The following is a 22,299-nucleotide window of genomic DNA, read 5'->3' as shown; positions in this document are numbered from 1 at the left end:
TACTAGTTTTTTTTATTAACATCGTCTTAAACAATTTTAGTCTACATTACTTAATGAAATAATACAAAAAAATAAGCTTTAAAGGTCACTAATTATTTATTATGTGTTAATTAGCATTTTAATGCATTTATTTTGTAACTATTTGTTAATTTTGCAATGGCTTGTGCGAGAAATGCAATTGTTTTTTGTATCAGACTTTTTTTAGTCTATTGAATAGACCTTTTTGGATGGAACAAATTCGTTCAAGACTTTTTATTGGCGATTATGATTCCTTGGCATACAAGAATACTCTAGCCAAAAGTGCTACTAAATCCGTTGGTGCATTTCTGAGAAAACGGCAACACTGGTCGGTTTTCAGTTTTTTTGATTTAACTCGAAAACCAAGCTTGACTTTGAAATGGTTCAAAGACACTTTTCATAGCAAATTAAATTTTCTGTCAAGTTAAGATGGTTAAAAAATTTTTAAAATTATTTTTGACTAAAATTCTAACCTAAAATCAAAGAAAAAAAAGTTAAAAAATTGACAATTTTATTTTTTTTTACTAAATCAAGGGGCATTTTGTGTATGTAGCCGGGACGTCCAAACTTTGTACTAATGAAATAAAGTAGAGGTAAAATCCTTTGATAATATGCAATTTTTAATTTTTTTTCTCAAGAAACAACTTAAATGTACCTATTCAAAAATTAGCACTTTTTCTAAATTTTTGACTTTTTTAGTTAAAAGCAAGTTTTTAAAACTCCATAAAATCGTATTAATTGGTAACTTTTAGACTTTTAAAGTAAGCATACTTCGAGGGATTGATTTAATATAAACTAAATATGACAAACAAAAAAATTTATTTGCATCCTTATGGCCTTTTGTGCAATTTTGTGTATGTGCATTTTTATAAATTCGGGTCGAATGGATGGGCAGAGAGCCATTAGCTTTGGTCTATTGCATAGAAGAACATTTAATACCAACTTTTTTACTGTTTTCAATGGCCTGAAAAACAATTCTTGTAAAATCCGCGACCAACGAAAAGTTTCTCTTGAAAAACGAAAAAAATACTCTAATGAGTTTGAAACAAAATAGCTCAGGCAAATTAGTAAATCAAATTGCACTTTTCGCGGGACAAATTTTTTTCATAAAACGTGTTTAGGTGAATGTCCTTATCGTAAAATTGAATTTTTTGGGATGATAAGATATCGGGAACAGCCGCCATCTTGGAAAAGAGGTCGGTGCCGTTTTTATTTTATAACTCCATTTTTACTCATTTAAACCAAAAATGTCCGAGGATAAACTTATTATCAATTAAATTATCTAAAAAATGATATACAAATGAATTCCGTGAGTTAGTTAAATTCAATTTTATAGTCGGTCAAAGTCCGGGTTCTTCTCTCAAGGTTAAGACAATATGACATTTTTTAAAATATCTGAAGAACTTTTGATTTGTTTGGGATTTTCTAAAAGAATGAAATATAGCACTTTTAATTATCTATGAAATGAACCTTTTATTGTTTTTGTAACCATCACATTGTAGAAGCAACCAAACGTCGAAGTCATGATATACGATTTTTTAACTGAACATATTTGGAATTTCAATAGTTCAAATAAACAATCAAAAATTAAACACAATAGTCTCGAAAACATAACGGCTTACACACCTCATATCTTGAGTTATACTTATCGTAATGCTGAGATTGAGGTGTTCATGTTTAGGAAAAATGACAGGGCATCAGTTCTTATATTTAGAATTTTAAATAGTGTCACTTTAGCTTATTCACATTAATTGGAAAATTCACTTCATTTAAAACCTCGAAAACCATATAAAGGTTAACATTAAAGATTTCAAACTTTGAATTCAATATTTAGACGAATATAGTTAAAAAACTGTTTACTTATATTTTGGTTATACCTCCACTTCAAAAATTTGCTCGGTCTAATAGAAGAAAACTTGATATTTTCTCACTTTTGACTGGTAGAATGTGAACTTCGACGTTAGATAACTTATACATTATGTTGGTTACAGTAACGATAAAGGGCTCATTTCATAGATAATTAAAAGTGCTATAATTCATTTTTTAAGAAAATCCCAAACAAATCAAAAGTTCTTCAGCTATTTGAAAAAATGTCATATTGTCTTAACCTTGCGAGAAGAACCCGGACTTTGACCGACTATAAAATTGAATTTAACTAACTCACGGAATTCATTTGTATATCATTTTTTAGATAATTTAATTGATAATAAGTTTATCCTCGGACATTTTTGGTTTAAATGAGTAAAAATGGAGTTATAAAATAAAAACGGCACCGACCTCTTTTCCAAGATGGCGGCTGTTCCCGATATCTTATCATCCCAAAAAATTCAATTTTACGATAAGGACATTCACCTAAACACGTTTTATGAAAAAAATTTGTCCCGCGAAAAGTGCAATTTGATTTACTAATTTGCCTGAGCTATTTTGTTTCAAACTCATTAGAGTATTTTTTTCGTTTTTCAAGAGAAACTTTTCGTTGGTCGCGGATTTTACAAGAATTGTTTTTCAGGCCATTGAAAACAGTAAAAAAGTTGGTATTAAATGTTCTTCTATGCAATAGACCAAAGCTAATGGCTCTCTGCCCATCCATTCGACCCGAATTTATAAAAATGCACATACACAAAATTGCACAAAAGGCCATAAGGATGCAAATAAATTTTTTTGTTTGTCATATTTAGTTTATATTAAATCAATCCCTCGAAGTATGCTTACTTTAAAAGTCTAAAAGTTACCAATTAATACGATTTTATGGAGTTTTAAAAACTTGCTTTTAACTAAAAAAGTCAAAAATTTAGAAAAAGTGCTAATTTTTGAATAGGTACATTTAAGTTGTTTCTTGAGAAAAAAAATTAAAAATTGCATATTATCAAAGGATTTTACCTCTACTTTATTTCATTAGTACAAAGTTTGGACGTCCCGGCTACATACACAAAATGCCCCTTGATTTAGTAAAAAAAAATAAAATTGTCAATTTTTTAACTTTTTTTTCTTTGATTTTAGGTTAGAATTTTAGTCAAAAATAATTTTAAAAATTTTTTAACCATCTTAACTTGACAGAAAATTTAATTTGCTATGAAAAGTGTCTTTGAACCATTTCAAAGTCAAGCTTGGTTTTCGAGTTAAATCAAAAAAACTGAAAACCGACCAGTGTTGCCGTTTTCTCAGAAATGCACCAACGGATTTAGTAGCACTTTTGGCTAGAGTATTCTTGTATGCCAAGGAATCATAATCGCCAATAAAAAGTCTTGAACGAATTTGTTCTATTTTTGCTCTGGAGCTCGGGTCTATTAAATAGACTATTTATATTTATTTCTATTTTAAGATACATAAATCAATAATAATTATTTTTTAAAACTGGTAAATAATGACACTCTCTTGAGTAATTTTAATTAGCATTCAGCAATTAATTGAGACATTTTAATTTTTAATTGCCACTTGGCACTTCTTGTATCGGGAAGAATAAAAAATAACGCGTATTTGTAGCAATCACAGAAAGTGTTAAAATGATTCTAGATTTTAGGACCTCGAAATTCTAAAATTTAATGTTAAATTTTGTATCAAAAAATTAAAACTTTGCAAACAATTTTTATATCGAAATTAACATAATAGCTGCGTTCCTTTGGAAATATTTATCTACTTTTTAGTACTTAAAGCTGCTTTGAACTACTTTTTCAATATAGCAAAAGTAGTTCAAAGTAGTTTTAAGTACTAAAAAGTAGATAAATATTTCCAAAGGAACGCAGCTAATGTACACATAATGTAGTTAGGTGGAGTTTTCAAGTGTATTAATTTTTTTTAATTGATATTTCCGAAAATATTTTAATTTTGAATCCAAAACGTCAAAATTTAAGATATTGCCTTTTTTTTTTCTTGAATAACTTTAACAAGAAAGTTTCAAAAGTTTGAATAGGTCATACAAAATTAATTGATTTTTGATCTGTTAATAACTACCTACTGCACCTCATCTCCAAATCCGGACAAAATCGGATGATGGGAAAACCCCCTCAACTTTTTTCACATATATTTTTTTTTAGTTTAATCAATTTTTCAAAAAAAAAAAAAAAATTGAAAATTAAAAAAAAAGAAATCATAAAATTAAACAGTGCAGTGTCTGCAATAAAAAGGTGAAACTAAGTTTAAATCTGATCATTTCTCTTTTATAAATTTAATTGAATAAAACAAAAAAAAGGCTGGAAGATTTTTTTATGTGGGTAGATAGATATAGGTATATATATTTAACAATACCTAAAATTCACAGTGCCTTTAAACCTTTAGCATACCACTTTTATTTTTTTTTTGGTATACAGAGTTTGGGATTGCATGATGAACATTACTTTGAGATATTCAATCTATTAGCGCAAGTAAATTGCTAAACAGTAAGTTACTAATGCCAAAAAGCGGACTGATTTTTAACTTAGTAACTTACTAAATGGCCTTAGCCATTTACTAAATCGTTTAAAATTTTGCACTATTGAATCTAACGACAGATTTAGACAGAATACAAAAAAATTGGAACTTCTGTTTAATTCTTGAATTTTTTTTTTCAGTAGCCTACACTACACTTAATTTGGTAGCTAATAAGGTGCATTTTGAGCGCATTTAACAAGCAGGTAATTATAAATCGATTTCAAATCCTTTTGTTGCAATTTTGTCCATGTTATAATGTAGGTATATGATTTTCCAATGCTTTTTGTTGTTGTTTTTCCAAGCGTACCTACATACTTATAGTATTCGGACTATATATATTGAGCTGAATAAATAAACAATAAACACTAGAGAATGAACTATTATACCTATGGGCCACCTCGGTTATTAATGACCGATGAATCAAAACACTTTAAAAAAGTCGATTTTAAGAACGAAATTTTTGAAAATTATCCTACTGAAAGAAAACTTTAAAATCTGTCGAATCCTTGAAGTTAAATATTTGTATGTTAAGTCTAATTTTTGGATAACAATATACTTTTCTTAAAAATCCTTGGATCTTTCTGTTGAGTGTTGAAAATTGAATTTCCCATTGATATGAATCCTTTGAAAATTAAAAAAAAAAATTAAATATTGTAAACATTTGAAGATACGTATGTATGTATCAATGTATAAACAAGTAAACAAGATAGGTACTTTATCTTTTAACATGGACTTTCAAAGTCTACTGTTTTTTTTTGTCTTTTTGAATGACACATCTTTTAACAAATGTTGATTAACACTTTAGCAGTAGTTTAATTTGACTTCTTTAATAGAATTTAAATCCATTAAACCACATAATGCAAGAAATATTTTCAAAAATAATAAAATATGAAACATATTAAAACAAATAGAGGTCTGTTTAATGAATCTGATCCGCACAGAAAAGATCCGAAAAGTACAGGTTTGTGTGTTTCATGAAGAAAAACCTTGCCCTAAACTGTTCTACAAACTGTCATTTTGTGTTCCATGAAGTTTTTCAGCACAGATTAGTTCAAGTTTTTCTGCACCTACTTTTGAGGTAGAGCAAACGAGTGAGAAGTGTCAAACAGCATAGAGCTGTGTCAATCGTGATTGATTCGGTCTTTTTGATCCGTTCACCGAAAATTCTGAGTGATTGCAATCACTATAAACCAAATCAATCAATACTTATATCAATCTCGTTCATAAAATAAGAAAGTACGAAGTAAAAAAGTACGTTTCGTTCATCCAAATCGTTTACAATCAAAAACCAGGAAGTGGAAAAGAACGTTTCGTTTATCCAAATCGTTTACAATCAAAAACCAGGAAGTGGAAAAGAACGTTTCGTTTATCCAAATCGTTCACAATCAAAAATCATCTAAAAAATCTCTCAGAACTCGGATTTCGTTCATTCCATTCATTCTCAATCATCATTTCGATTCCATGCATACAACTGATACAAGTTTATATAAGCAGGTTCAGAGTTTGAATTGAATCGGATTCGATTGGGAATTTCTATCGAATATCTGACCTTGACTTCTTTTTATTTTTGATGTATCCATTTCGACGTTTTGAACTTGGCGGAGACATAATGCCTTACTAATAATCAAATTTACCATACAAATTTTCCAAAAATATATTTTCAAAAAAAAAGCGGAGATAATTAGATTTTTAAAAAACTCTCATAGAAAATATAAACGAAAAATTGTTTTATATGGTTGCATTGAAATGTTAATATTTCAGGTTATACGCGATTTCTTGTTTCTTCTCTCATTTGTCAGAACGAAATGAGTGAAAAAGAAATGGTTTCGATTAAATGAACGAAAGAACGATTGATAGAAAAGACCGAATCTTTGGTAAAATCAATCTTTGAACGATTCCATCTTTTGAAATGAACGATTTGCCCAGCTCTAAAACAGCAACTGATTTGTTTTATTCTTACAAAAATATATTTAAATAAATTCAAAATAATGAAAATTTGTTTAGAATCTTCTTAATATGAAGAAAAATTCAAAATGTGAACAAATATTCTGATTAATTATAATTTATTTGAATGAAAAGTCATAACAAAAAAATTATTTTTATTTTAAGTTTCAAAACTGATAGACAAAAGTCAACCCTATAAAATAGGAAGGTGTAGGTACTTTTCTGATCTTTTTTGTTCTGACAGTTTTCAAGAATTTGTGCTGTTCTGATCTTTTCTGTTCTAGTTTTTCTTCATTAAACAGACCTAATTTCAATTATAGCGTTTTATAAAAACTTGAAAATAGTTTCGGGAAAAAAAAAATAAAATAGCTAATTACCACTTGTAAATATGTAATAGAAAAATTAACAAAAAAAACAGTAGACTTTGAAAGTGCATATTTTATCCAATTTTAAGAGATAAAGATAAAGGTATCTATCTTCTTAATAACCGAGTTCTTAAAAGGAGGAAGTTCTCAATTCGTAAAGTATTATCTTCTTCATAATGTTCAATGCCTATACTATGCCTATGCCATATACTATAGATACTTAAAGCATTTAAGCATAAGCTATGCAGTAAAAGTATAAAACAAATTATTTTGTTTTTTTTTTTAAATAGTTTTTCTTAATTTTTTTTACAATGCCTACATAATTTTTTTAAATCTTTCAAATGATCCATTTTTAGATAGAAAATTTAACATTATATAAAAAATTACTCAGTTAAAATTTTCAAATTCCTCTTACTATAAGTTAAAGACAAAAACTCGAAAAGAGTAGAAGTTTTTTTTTATCGAAAAATGGTTATCTTTAATTTTCATAGATTTTTAGGAAAAGTATATTGTTAACCATCTCTAAACAGTCACAGAGCGTATGTATAACCCAGTCGGGATGTACAAAAAATTAAGCTGAAATGGAAAGAATTAGATCGTGCAATTTTTTTTCAGAGGACGGTAGAGGGGATCACTGAGAGCTTTAAACGCAGTTTTTCGGGAAAAATCGACCTTGAGCCAAAGCCGCCATCTTGGATTAAAGGTAAAACACGTTTTGGTGTAAAATTCAGCCATTTTTAATTTTTCAAATTGGTTCATTAATGCCTGAGATATGATTAACCCTTTCGAACCCAAGCTATGAAAATCAATATTAAAAAAATGTTTTTTTTCGGTATTATCGGGCCAAAACATCACAACTAAGAAATATGAATAGCAAAAATTTATTTTCCAAAATTATAAATAGAAAAACTAATGTGTTTTTCTCATGTTACATGTAAGTAACATGCACTGCCTATGACCACCAAAAAAAGTCGGAGAACTGAGAAAATAACTTTTTATGAAACTATAGATAATGTATGCTACTTCTTCTAAGCAAAAAAAAACAAAACATTTTCTGCATTAACATTTTTTATATCTTTTTTTCAAAATTATGACCATATATAAAAATTTTTTTTTTTTGATAAAAAAAAATTAAATTTATGATATTTGAATAACTTTTTGTAATAATCCAGTAACTAGGCATTATTATCTTTCAATTACGCCATCGTAACCTAAAAAATTGTTTAATTTAATATTTTTTACGAATTAAAACAAAAAAATTTTACATGAGAGTAACGCTGGGTCCGAAAGGGTTAATTGTTTATAATAAAAGATTAAAAGAGAGAGTGAGTTATAAACAATTGGTCATATCTCACTATCTCAGGCATTAATGAACCGATTTGAAAAATTCAAAGATCAAGGGGCACGGTAGTGCCCAGCCAAGTTCTCTAGCAACTTTGGCACTACACCCTTATTTACAGGAAACAACTCCGGCCATTTTCGACCCCCCTCTAACTTCCACACCAAAGATGCTAGAAATTTCAAACTCGCTACATTTATTGAGCTTGTCAAAACCAAACTCCTCACAAAATTTCAGCCTTTTACGATGAGTAGTTTCTGAGATATAGGGCTTTAAAAATCGCAAAAACCGTAACTGACTGACTGACTGACTGACTGACTGACTGACTCACTCACTCACTGACAGATCATCAAAATTATGGAGAACTTCCCGTTAACGTAGAAACTTGAAATTTTACACGGTGATAGGGCTTGTGGTGTATACAAAGGGAAAAATCGAAAATTTGAGATTTTCAATTCAGGGGGCGTGGCATCCGCCCATTTCCGCTGAATTTTCATCAAATATTATAGAGCACTTCTGATTATCGTAGAATTTTGAAATTTGGTAGAATGGTAGAGCTGGTAGTTTATACAAAGGAAAAAATTTAAAATTTGAGAATTTCAGCCAGGGGGCGTGGCATCCGCCCATTTCCGCTGAATTTTTATTAAATATAATATAGCACTTCTGATTATCGTAGAATCTTGAAATTTGGTAGAATGGTAGAGATGGTAGTTTATACAAAGGAAAAAATTTAAAATTTGAGAATTTCAGCCAGGGGGCGTGGCAACCGCCCATTTCCGCTGAATTTTCATCTATATAGAGCACTTCTGATTATCCTAGAATCTTGAAATTTGGTAGAATGGTAGAGCTGGTAGTTTATACAAAGGAAAAAATTTTAAATTTGAGAATTTCAGCCAGGGGGTGTGGCATCCGCCCATTTCCGCTGAATTTTTATTAAATATAATATAGCACTTCTGATTATCGTAGAATCTTGAAATTTGGTAGAATGGTAGAGATGGTAGTTTATACAAAGAACAAAATTTAAAGTTTGAGAATTTCAGCCAGGGGGCGTGGCAACCGCCCATTTTCCCTGAATTTTCATCAATCATAGAGATTTTCAATTCTACAGCCATACCTTGCAAAAAGTAGTGAAATCACAACAAAAACATTACTGTTAAAAAAGGAGCCAAGTTCTCCTATGTTTAAATTATGCTGACACAAAAAGTACTGAGATGTAAAAGTGTACCAAGTTTTAAAGTTTGGGTTCAAATTCGTATCAATAAAATTTTGATTGTTTACTTGGCAATTTTTGAAATAACTTTAAAAATCGGTAATTAAAAGAAAAATTGTCAAGAGAACAATCAAAATTTTATTGATACGAATTTGAACCCAAACTTTAGAACTTGGTACACTTTTACATCTCAGTACTTTTTGTGTCAGCATAATTTAAACATAGGAGAACTTGGCTCCTTTTTTAACAATAATGTTTTTGTTGTGATTTAATTGTCTTGCTAGACATCAATTATTATAATATTTACTCGTTTTGTTTAAAATGACACTTACCGATTTTGAGATACATATATAATTTTTTGTTTGAGAAATGAAAGTTCTATTATTCGGGATTTTCGATTATCCGTAATGGGCCCGGTCCCGACCATCCCGGTTAATCGAGTTTCAACTGTTTATGTTTTTAATTTTTTGGCATCAAATGTGTAAAAAGCGATTTTTGAAAAAGTCTGAAAAAAATGATTGTATTTACCAAGCAGAATCTCTAAAAATATAACAATTTAAAATCTGAAAAATGTTCACATGATAGCTACACTTATAAAGTTTAAGTCTTTAAAGTTTTAAATTTTTTGAACAAATGGTTTGGCTGGAATATAAAATTGATCGAACTAGGTCCATGTTATTTCCATAAAAAACTTCAACCGCTTCGCGGCACGGGTTAGAATGAAGTTAGAGACTTGAAACTTGGGGAATGTTTTTTTTAGTTTATTTCCAACCATATAAGATCTTAGGAGCATACAAATGCCAATTATTTTAAAATATCGAGCACCCTATTGTGCACCTTTCAATTCACATCATCATTTGTTATATTTTCTAGTTATGAAAAAGTAGCCTATATTCCGCAGTTTTGGTCAAATTCAATAAAACAATACACCAATTTGTGCCTAAATAAATATTCTTTCAGAATATAACCTTACTTTATTTTTTGTTTGTTTTATTGTGCAAAAAAATTGGGTAAAGTTGAAAAAATTGAGAAAAAAATCACTTTTTCAAGATTTATGGGATAAAAACCTACACTTAATTTGTTTAACCAATAATACAGTCAAATAAGGAGAAAAAAGGGGTAAATCTCGGAATGAATGTTAGTAGAAATTTTTTTTGCTCAATATCTTCCTTTTGCCATTCTATAACATATCTCAAAAGTCTAGAAAAATCTCATGTCCGCTTGTCGCGATTTCAAGGTCAAATCGCGAAATGGAGATTTTCAAAATTAGCAAAAATAGGCTATGGTATTATATACACATATGATACATGATTTCAAGGTATTTTTTAATGCTGATTCCAAAAAATCTAAAATCAAGACAATCTGACGTCTCTGGAAAAAGTTATATCTGTTTTTCATCTGTCAACTCATATTATTATAACAGTTGCACACTTACTGCCGAAAAACCCTTAAAAGTTATGGTAGATGAACCAAATTTTGCATGAAGATTTTAGAATCCATCATTATTAAAAATCAAAACAATCCATTACAGAAAATATATATACCTACGAAATAATGGTATTTTTTGATGGAGGGACAAATTTTAGGATATGCACTAAAGAACATTTTTGTTCATCTTAGGAATAAGTGCTAATAGGCTAATTTTTTCATTTTAATCTTTGTTTGGATATTCTTTAGCTACCCTCAAAAATCTAAAAAAACCTCATGTTCGCAAGTCCTAATTTTCTTGGTTTGAAGATAAGGTGCAGATTTAAAAAAAATTAATAAGAAAAGTTTAAATTTTTATATGTATACCAACATAAGCGACATGATTTAAAGGTATTTTTTAACACTTATTCCAACAAAACTCACAAACAAGTCAACCTGACCATCCCTGAAAAGTAAAGCACCTTATTCATGTTGATCTGACACAAATATCTGAAGTGTAGTTTTTCAATTTTTTAAAATCTGCACCTTATCTTCAAACCAAAAAAATTAGGACTTGCGGACATGAGATTTTTTAGATTTTTGAGGGTAGTTAAAGAATATCCAAACAAAGATTAAAATGAAAAAATTAGCCTATTAGCACTTATTCCTAAGATGAACAAAAATCTTCTTTAGTGCATATCCTAAAATTTGCCCCTCCATCAAAAAATACCATTATTTCGTAGGTATATATATTTTCTGTAATGGATTGTTTTGATTTTTAATAATGATGGATTCTAAAATCTTCATGCAAAATTTGGTTCATCTACCATAACTTTTAAGGGTTTTTCGGCAGTAAGTTTGCAACTGTTATAATAATATGAGTTGACAGATGAAAAACAGATATAACTTTTTCCAGAGACGTCAGATTGTCTTGATTTTAGATTTTTTGGAATCAGCATTAAAAAATACCTTGAAATCATGTATCATATGTGTATATAATACCATAGCCTATTTTTGCTAATTTTGAAAATCTCCATTTCGCGATTTGACCTTGAAATCGCGACAAGCGGACATGAGATTTTTCTAGACTTTTGAGATATGTTATAGAATGGCAAAAGGAAGATATTGAGCAAAAAAAATGTCTACTAACATTCATTCCGAGGTTAAACCCTTATTTGACTGGATTACAATAGACTTATATACATCATTCAAAAGGTCTGGAAATCTTCTTTCCAAAAACATATAACATATTGAGAATTGTTAAAAATATTACTGAGATATTAATAGATTACATCGTAAAGTCTGTAAAAATGGTTTTTTGTAAATAAAAAAAAAATGGAGGATAAAAATATAACAAAAATATTTTTATGCATTATTCGACCACACGAACAGCCTACACTATGAAATTCGTCGGGTGTATTTTCAGTGTCGCACCGTGTAATTAGTAGCACTATCTATATGCTTACGTATGTGTGTAAATTAGAATTAGTCATTCAAGCATTAATTTAATTATATGGAACGTAAAAACAAAAACAAAATTTTTAAACATTCTTATCATAATAATTATTTATTTTTGTTAAAAAGTCATGTTTTAATTTTGAAAACATCTCCTTCTTCGTTTAAACCTAAATAACTCGCTTAACTTAAACAGTGATAACGACGAAGTGCCACTGCGACTAAGACCACTACGACTAATCCCACTGCGACTTATGCCATTACAACTTAAATTCGTTCTCGTAGAATCTGTTGTTGCCGTTGAAGATTTTGATGGAATTCTCAAAAGACTCCTACTTAATGGCTCATTAGCAATTCCATCCAAATACTTAAGACTTGGCAATTTATTAAAAATATAATCTCTATAGTCATTATTTGCTTGTGCATTCATTAAGGTCATTGTTCCTGGATTTCCCATTATCGACAATTGTTGAATATGCGGGCACTGATCTTCAATCCTGTAAAGCCATGCGTCTATATTTGAAATATTACAATTGTTGATCCTTTGAAAAATAGATTTCAAATAAGTTATATTTTCTATGAAAAAAAAAAATCAATTATTCTTACCAAAGGATCCGTAAATTGGGTAAAAATGGCAATGTATTAACATCCAGGTGCATATTTCGATCCAATATAAGCGTATGCAATCTATCAAAAAACATCAAAAACGACAAATTCGTAAAATCATTGTAACCCAAATCGAGAAACTTTGTTTTCGATGCAAATTTTTCGGCGATCCTTTTCGGAATTGATCGTAGATTTTCATATGCCAGTGATATTCGTCCGTTTTCTTCGAGAATATTATCACCAAAGTGATCGGTCATCGAGACCATTTTGTAGCAATCGAATGTGGAATATTCCTGAACGGAGGCACTACAGTCCGAATCATCGGTTAAACTGTCGATCGATCTTCGATTTACGCAGTCCTTCAGTATCGAATATAGACTCTCGCTGAAGGTGTTTTGTAAAAAAAAAAAAATTTATAAAAAAAAATAAAAAAATAAAAAAAAGAAAAAACAGAAAGAACCCATTAGCTTCGGGATTATTGATTGGAAAGAGTATCAATGAAGATGACCCCCATCGTGATAAATGTTCCCGTCACAGCATCATCGGTGTCTTTTTTTTTTTTATTTTTGTTTTTTTTTTTTTTATTTGTGTCCATTTAAAGTGACTCACCTATTGTCAAAGTTGGAAAAACTGATCTTATCGGACATTTTTTTATGATTTTGGGTTCCAATAAAGTCAATGAACATGGGTCTATTCTTTTTACCTATCATGGAAAAAATACTTTTATTTTTTATTTATTTTATTTTTGATTTAATTTTCTTTTATTTTTTGTTTAAATCAATTTGAACTTAAAATAAAGACGTTTTTGAGTCAGATCCCGTCCAAACTGACTACGTGAGTAAACTTCTACAGACTGACAACAACACTGTTATCAGACTGATGCTTTTGTTGTCTTTTGAAAGATGATTGTCAACGCTCTGGAAATGGGTATCGGTATAGTCAAAAAAGGCCACGATAGTACTTAAAGAAAAAATGTTGCAGCCAAAAGTAAGACCATGGTTGCCAACCACTTAAAAAAAAATACTTTTGAAAATGTTTAATTGGAGAAAAACAACCAAAACGCTTGAATACGAAAAAGCCTTTTCTACGTGTTATGTTTATATCTTTTACAAGTAAAATACAAGAAAATTTACCTTACTTAAAAAAAAATCACATTGACGACACTTAAAAACCGAAACGAAACAGCGTTTGAACAGCGTTTAATGACTGTGACCGGTCTATTTAAAAATTATGCAAATATCAAAGAAGTAATTAAAATGTAATTATCTTCTTTCTCAACTGAGTTGTAATAAAGTTTTCTGATAAGCTTTAACAATTTTTTCTCGAAAACAAATTGAACAATTTTATACAAAAAAGTTGTTATCCGGTTATATGCAGAAGAAAATTTAAACAGAATTAAATAAAAAGTTATAGACTTAAAAAATGATTTACTTAATATTTTGAGAATTTATTAGTTAAACTTATTAAAAGTAGAAGAAAATTGAAACGAAATCGAATGATTTGAATGAAAAAATCAAATATAATATATATTAAGTAGAAGCAATAAATATCACCTCAAAAATACAGTCTTGAAGAAAATATAGAACTCAATTTTAAAGTTCAAGTGACCTCAACTTCAAAGAGTTTCGCCCACTTAAACTTTAAAATTAAATTATATTCAATAGTTCCACTTAAAATAAAAATATTTTTCATTATTTTTTCCTTCGTTATTGAGTATATAGAAATTTTGATTAGTCTGATATAGTCATAATACAATGAAGAAACCGCGAGAGTTGGAGGAGAGTTGTTGTTGGAGTCCATTTGAAATTTTTGCATTATACAAAACATTGTGAAACTCTGTTTTTGAAACTAGGGGAATTGTTGACAGACCAATAGCTTAATGTGTTCTGAATTTATTTTTTCCATTTTATTTAAAATAAAATGCACAACTGCGCCGTACGTATTTGCTTTTATGCCTAAAGTTGTTGAATATCAAACTTTTTTAGGTCACTTAGTTAAAAAGCGATAGCAAAACTATTTTAAATCAATTAAAACCACTTTGATTTAACTCTCATATTCGAAATGATTTAGCGTTGACGATGAACATCTCAAAATCAACGTGGAGAGAACATTAATTTTAAGGGGTAATATCACTTTGTAAGTACGAAATCAAGTGCCATTTTCATCAGCGTATAAAACAAAGGAGAAATATTATTTTCTTTTGGATTTTGTTTAGTTTGTTTAAGTATATCCATACACTGATGGAAAAAACGCAACGTAAAATGTAAAATTTTCAACGTTGATTTAATGTTTGAAAAAATTAACATGAAACTTCTTCAAAATAAAATTGAAACAACGTAAGAAATTTTTTTATTTTTGTTGGACTTTAGCTTTTGTTGCATTTTATCACTCTAATTTTCAACAGTGAGATATCACGTTGGTAAAGTATTCGCCTAGTAACCCAAGAGTTGTAGGTTCGATCCCCAGCGGCTGCCCATTTTTTCTTTTTTTTTTTTTTTTTTTAATAAATTAATGTTTTTTTTAAAGTTGAAACAACTTTGATTTAAAGATGTTTTATAACGGTAAACCACTTTAAACTAACGATGTTCTACTTTGATTTTAAAATGTTCGTCTTCAACGCAAAATCATTCCGAAAAATAGTTGAATCAACGTGGTTTTCGTTGATTTTAAGTTGTTTTTTCCCTCAGTGTAGGTCCCAGAATAGGCTAAGGTGAAAATTTTTAATGATGTGAAATTTTGTAAATGGCGGCGTAGTTCAGGGTGGTCGCAAAATCCTGTGCTCCCATCGGGCGACCAACTAACTCCTACATTTTTTAATCGATTGGGCTGAAATTTTGTGTGGAGCTTAACAATACTATTCTCCAGTGAAGTACTTAGGATTTTTTATATAAAAATTTAACGATTTTATGGTATTTTTATCATCGAATTTTGTTTTTGGAATAAAATATGTTTTTCAAACTAATGTCATTTCTTTAAAAATCAATAGTATTGCTAAGCTCCACACAAAATTTCAGTCAAATCGGTTAAAAACTGTAGGAGTTAGTTGGTCGCCCGATGGGTGCACAGGATTTTACGACCATCCTGAACTACGCCGCCATTTACAAAATTTAACATCATTAAAAATTTTCACCTTAGCCTATTCTGTTACCTATGGACATACTTAAACAAACTAAACAAACTCCAAAAGAAAATAATGTTTCTCCTTTGTATTATACACTGATGAAAATGGTGAAACGATTTCGTGTCTACAAAGTGTTATTACCCCTTAAGTAATTGCAAACTTTAAAGCAACATAAATCAAAGAAATTTATATTTGAGACAAACAGGTTTGAACTTCAATTTGTTGTTTTTTTTTTCAACAGTGTTTTAATTCATTCCAGCATATTTTTAATTTAATTTAATAAGAAATTAATAAAATCTCAAAAAAATATAGGATTTGTTTACAAAATAACAAAAATGGACAAAAATATGTATCTATTTAAATGCTTTTAATCTAAAAACGAAGTATGCCATTTAACTTCATTATACAACACAGAGTTTTTATAATATGCTTTAGTTTTCGGAGCCTTTTTATTTTTTTTTTAAATTCTTTCGGTAATAAAAATTTCCAAAAATTAAAATGCCATTCTTAATAATTATAAGTTGACACCATAAAAACAAAGTTTTCAAAAAATTGATTTTTTACTTTATATCCAAAATTCATTAAAATCAGTTAAGTCATTTTCGAGATAGTTAGAAATCAAGAAAAAGTTTTATGACAGGTACAGTTACTAAGGGTTCAAAAAATGTTTTTTTTTTTTTATTTAAAAAGTAGCATAATATCTGCAAAAGAACGCGTATATTTTTACATTTACCGTAAGATTTGGTGCCCAAAAAAAAAGTTCTTTGCCGAAAAACTTTTTAGGTATTCTCGTTTTTACTTCGTTCTCGAGTTATAACAATTTTTGTGGTTTTCGTGTGGTATTCTTGAAATATCTCTAGTGCTGCCAAACTATAACTGATTTTGAAACAAGAACAAAGTTTTCCTTTTCGTCAAACGGTTTTCCCGGAAAAAAAGCTTTTGATATCAATTTTATTGAGTTTTTTATTTTGAAAATAAATTTAATTCACAGAAATGCGTTATTAAGTAAAATTTTTTTAATCTCTTAAAATTGATAAACTGTTTTTTTTAGCAAAATAGGAATAAATACGTAGTACTTCAATTTTTAAACAAAAACTACTATAATTTAGTTTTGCTTTTTTGTCCTATTCTTAGGTTCCAAGCTAGTTCTTTTTAAAGTTCGAAAAACTTTATCTCCATTTTCGAATAGGGGCGGCAACACATTGAAGTATTATCGTAAAATTCACTCTTCGGACTGGTTTTACTTCCCATCACTGACCTTATCCTGGAGATCCTGGAATTGATTAAAAAAAAAATTAAATATTTTAGTTTAAAAAATGTGTTTGTTATTAAAAAGTATACAGGGATACATTCATAACCCCTTGTAGCCCCATGTGACATTTCTGTAACAAACCGAACAAGATCGCACAAAAGCTGTACAAACTATATTTCTTTCTTTTGAAGCTTCTAACATAATCTTAAAGTATTGCTTTATCGAAATAGTACGTCATATATACATACATATATCGAAATAACTAAGTAAATAATAAATTTATCGAATTTTTAAAATATACGTGTTTTATTATAGGTAAAGGTAAAGGCCAATCGATTGAGATTATTAATTTTAAAATTTACGATCTTGGGTTACAAGGGGTCAAAAGTTTTTTTTTTGTAAACCATTGCGTTAAAATCTGATTACTTTTTGATTGTTGTCTTGGTCTCTTCTTTCAAATCTATGATAATGAGATCCTACTTTTTTTTAATTTGATAAACCTGATAAGATACAAAAATTGTGTATATTTCTTATGCATAGTTATATATATGAAATTTGTGTATTTTTAATTTTTTTTAATAATATATTTAGCACTTAAAAATTAAACCACAGTTGGCAATAATATTAAAAGACCCCGTGGATTATTTTGTTTTTATTTTTCTCTCAAAGATTGATAAGCCACTTACTTACTTACATGCTGGAGAGGAAGGTGTACATCATGTACACTGTACAGTATTATTGTTATTAAATTTTATTTGTTGTTTACCCATGAGAGTATATTTCTGGTAGGAGATAGGGATGTTTTGTACCAAGCTCATGACAAGTCTGATAATAAAAATATAAGAAAGAGAGTAATAACTACAATAGTTTTTTTTTTTTGCTTTTCAATCATAACAAATGAGAAAATGATAAGAATACAGAGATTTTGGGTTGTAATTGTTTTGATGATGATGAATGCTAATATAATGTACCAGTAACAGGCAGTAGCTTAGTCAAAGAAATTTTCATAGGGGTACCTACCTAGGGTACAGAGAAGGTATGCTTACAGTAAGTAGTATTTTTCCTAGATGAAAGGGAAATCATAAATTTCAAAGGAACGGAGGTATGTTTTCTGAGCTAAAAAAGTGAATGGAAAATTTTGGAAATTAAGTGGTTGGTTTATTTTTTAAACTGGTTTTCATTTTTAGGTGGTTGTACAAAGATGGTTCATTCTCGGTGGTCATATTCACCACGTTAACTCCAATTATTTCAACGACAATGGGAAATTAGTAGATGTTCAGTCGTGATTTGAGTTACGAGCAAGTGATTTAAGTGCAAAGTGAGGATTTGACTTAAATAAAATGCACGACTGGGTCGCACGAACCTGCTCTTAGAGTTCAAGTTGATTAAATTTTTAAGACTTTTTATATAGAAACTTGGGAAATGTTGGTATATAAAAAACAAAAAAAAATAAAATTAATTTTTCAAAAAAATAAAACAATATCTGAAATCAAATCGCCCCACAAAACAAGTATGCAGTTTTATTTGATATATAAAGGTGCATTTTTAGAAAAAAAATTTTCAAAATCGTTAGAGCCGTTTTTTAAAAAACTAATTTTTTATGAATAATTTTTTGAAAAAAAAGTTTAAAAATAAAATTGGTATGCCATTTTGTAGAAATCACTAATCAACATCTAAAAACAAAATTTCAAAAAAATTCAATGTCCCGTTTTCAAAAAATTGATTTTTCAAAAAAAAATTTTCAAAATTTTTTTAAAAATCCAAAAATTATTTTTTTCAAAATTTTATTTTTGGCTTATGTTTAAATTATATAAATGCTTTTGTATAAAAAATTTCGTTGAAATACAATAAGTAGTTTTGCAGAAAATTCGATTTGAAAAAAGCGGTCCTATGGCAGGTACCGTTAATAATGATTTTCAAAAAAAATTTTTTCTTCGAAAGATAGACCTTGTTAAAAAACTAATACTTGAATTTTTTTAACAAAATCGTTGGAGCCGTTTTTGTGAAATTAAACTTTTCCGAAATTTTTGTATGACAGGTACCGTTATTTTTGGTCCAAAAAAATTAATTCCAAAAACCCCTCTGGAGAGCCTCCAAAAACTGCTACATAGCAAGTTTGGAGTCAATCGGTCCATCCGTTTAGGCTCTAATTCCTTATACAGACAGACAGACAGACTGACAGACTGACATACTGACAGACAGGCGGACAGACGGACTTCCGGGTCCCACTTTTTTGGCATTGTCTATCATCGTAATGTTATGGAAAAATGTTATCTCAACTTTTTTTTTTGTACGAATGCATAACTTGATATATAGTACCTATATCGCAAGTAAATAAATTGCACGACTGGGGTCGCACGTACTTGCTCTTAGAGTTCAAGTTGCTTAAATTTTAAAGACTTTTTATATAGAAATTTGGAAAATCTAAATATATGGGAAAGAAAAAAAAAAGGAAATTCGTTTTTTAACAAAATAATACAAAATCTGAAATCAAATTGCCCAACAAAACAAGTATGCAGTTTTGACTGATATACTAACATGCAATTTTAGAAAAAAAAATTTCAAAATCGTTAGAGCCGTTTTTTAAAAAACTAATTTTTTATAAATAATTTCTTGGAAAAAAAGTTTTAAAATAAAATTGGTATGCCATTTTGTAGAAATCACTGATCAAAATCTTAACACAAAATTTCAAAAAAATTTAATGTCCCGTTTTCGAAAATTGGATTTTTCAAAAAAAAATTTTCAAAATTTTTTTAAAAATCCAAAAAGTATTTTTTTCAAAATTTTGCTTTTGGCTTATATTTAAATTATATAAATTCTTCATCACAAAAAGTTTCGTTGAAATAGAATAAGCACTTTCGGAGATAATCGGATTTAAAAAAAACTGTTCTATGGCAGGTACCGTTAATAATGATTTTCAAAAAAAAAAATTTTCATTAGAAGATAGACCTTGTCTTAAAACTTACATTTGAATTTTTTAAACAAAATCGTTGGAGCCGTTTTTGAGCAATTTCAACTTTACTAAAATCGGTATATGACAAGTACCGTTATTTTTGGTCCAAAAAAATTAATTCCAAAAACCCCTCTGGAGAGTCGCCAAATAACGCTACACACCAAGTTTGACATTAATCGGTCCATCCGTTTAGGCTGTAGCTCCTTATACAGACAGACAGACAGACTGACAGACTGACAGACTGACAGACTGACAGACTGACAGACTGACAGACTGACAGACTGACAGACTGACAGACTGACAGACTGACAGACTGACAGACTGACAGACTGACAGACTGACAGACTGACAGACTGACAGACTGACAGACTGACAGACTGACAGACAGACAGACAGACAGAAAGACAGACAGACGGACTTCCGGGACCCACTTTTTTGGCATTCTCTACCATCGTAATGTTATGGAAAAATGTTATCTCAACTTTTTTTTTTTGTACGAATACATAACTTGATATATAGTACCTATATCGCAAGAAAAATGATAAATGTGTCACTTCAGAATTTCAGAAAACATTTATAAATAAAATGCACGACTGGGTCGCACGAACTTGCTCTTAGAGTTAAAGTTGCTTAAATTTTTAAGACTTTTTATATACAAATTTGGAAAAAAAAAATAAAATTCGTTTAAAAAAAAAATAAAATCTGAAATTAAATTGCCCTAAAAAACGAGTATGCAGTTTTAATTGATATATTAACATGCATTTTTAGAAAAAAAATTTTCAAAATCGTTAGAGCCGTTTTTAAAAAAAACTAATTTTTTATAAATAATTTTTTGGAAAAAAAGTTTTAAAATAAAATTGGTATGCTATTTTGTAGAAATCACTAATCAATATCTAAAAACAAAATTTCAAAAATATTCAATGTCCCGTTTTCGAAAATTTGATTTTTCAAAAAAAAATTTTCAAAATTTTTTTAAAAATCCAAAAATTATTTTTTTGAAAATTTTATTTTTGGTTTATATTTAAATTATATAAATGCTTCTTCACAAACGGTTCTATGGCAGGTACCGTTAATGATGATTTTCATTGAAAGATAGACCTTAGCTTAAAACTAACATTTTTTAACTTTTTTTGTACGAATGCATAACTTGATATATAGTACCTATATCGCAAGTAAAAATGGATTTTTAAAGTAAATTTTTGTTAAAAAAATTTACTACTAAACGAAAATTTTAAAACATTTGAGCCGTCGCAGTTTTAAATTTTGTGTGTGAAATGAAGAACACTTTCCCCCAAAGATAACAAGATACTTTTCTACAAGATCTATGGATAAGTTATAAAGATATTTTTGTAAAGATAAAAAATTTTTTTTTGTTATTTTTCGAGTTTTTGTCAAATTTTCTAACATTAAAAAAAAAAGTTGGCATGCCATTTTAAGAAATAATCAATTAACACTTAAAAACGAAATTTCGAAATATTTTACAAACCCGTTTTCAAAAAATTGATTTTTCAAAAAAAAAAAAAAATACGCTATTGTTTCAAAATGTTCGTTAAAATCCAGAAATAAAAAAAAGCTACAGATAATAACGGCACAAAAAATATTTTTTCGGGAACCAATTTTTTTTTTTTTTAATTTCAAAAGTATGACTTTTTCTAATATCGTTACTTTTGGTTCTAAAATTTGTTCAATTTATTTCTAGATAATCTCCTAAAACTGTTATCGAGTTTAAGAAAAATCACTCAAGAAGCTTGGGCTGCATTTTGTTTTTAATGCAAAGTAAAGTCTTACTTTATGAATTCTTGATTTTTATTAAATATAAAGCGTTTACCTATTCCAAATTATACCTTTGTACAATTATTTAAAATAGGCATTTAAAAAAGTAGGTACATGTACCACTAAACTACAAGGCCGAAAGAAGAGAAACAACTCCAGGGTATACACTTGGCCTTATAATAAAAGTGAGTGATTAAACTCAATGCTATTACTTATAGTTTTAGTACCTAGGTACATTATAAAGTGTATTGTGTACCTACTTCAAAATAAAGATGTTATTTGTATGTCTTTAAATCTTGACCTATGATGTGACTCATCAAAAAAATAATCCGGGGTGATCACTACTAAAAATGAATGACTAAGTGATAGTGCTTTTGTCAGATGTTCATTTAGCTTGGCCACGAACAGAGCACGACTATATTGCTGATAAAATAAGAAATTAAATGCTG

General features: G+C 28.8%; 1 protein-coding gene across 2 annotated transcripts; it reads right to left on the bottom strand.

The window, feature by feature from the left end:
* Positions 1-12,224: 12,224 nt before the first annotated feature.
* LOC129914436 (uncharacterized) lies at positions 12,225-13,652 on the bottom strand. 2 transcript variants are annotated; one of them, XM_055993698.1, is made up of 4 exons: positions 13,553-13,636; positions 13,361-13,454; positions 12,752-13,135; positions 12,225-12,687 (listed from the first exon to the last, which is right to left on the bottom strand). In XM_055993698.1, the coding sequence occupies exons 2-4, from the start codon at positions 13,435-13,437 to the stop codon at positions 12,282-12,284; spliced, it is 867 nt and encodes a 288-aa protein (XP_055849673.1). In that variant the 5' UTR covers positions 13,438-13,454; positions 13,553-13,636; the 3' UTR covers positions 12,225-12,281. The 2 variants fall into 2 exon arrangements, with proteins under 2 accessions (XP_055849673.1, XP_055849672.1); XM_055993697.1 differs by having other exon boundaries at positions 13,361-13,652.
* Between the last annotated feature and the right edge of the window lie 8,647 nt (positions 13,653-22,299).

Source organism: Episyrphus balteatus, chromosome 3 (assembly GCF_945859705.1).
Source record: "Episyrphus balteatus chromosome 3, idEpiBalt1.1, whole genome shotgun sequence".
Classification (NCBI taxonomy): Eukaryota; Metazoa; Arthropoda; class Insecta; order Diptera; family Syrphidae; genus Episyrphus; species Episyrphus balteatus.
This window is presented reverse-complemented; position numbering and strand designations above follow the sequence as displayed.

Coding starts and splice junctions, on each gene's coding strand:
- LOC129914436 (XM_055993697.1), bottom strand. CDS start 13,461: ATGATAGGTAAAAAGAATAGACCCATGTTCATTGACTTTATTGGAACC. Junction 13,136..13,360: donor TTTTCCAACTTTGACAATAG/GTGAGTCACTTT, acceptor AAACACCTTCAG/CGAGAGTCTATATTCGATAC. Junction 12,688..12,751: donor CCCAATTTACGGATCCTTTG/GTAAGAATAATT, acceptor TATTTTTCAAAG/GATCAACAATTGTAATATTT.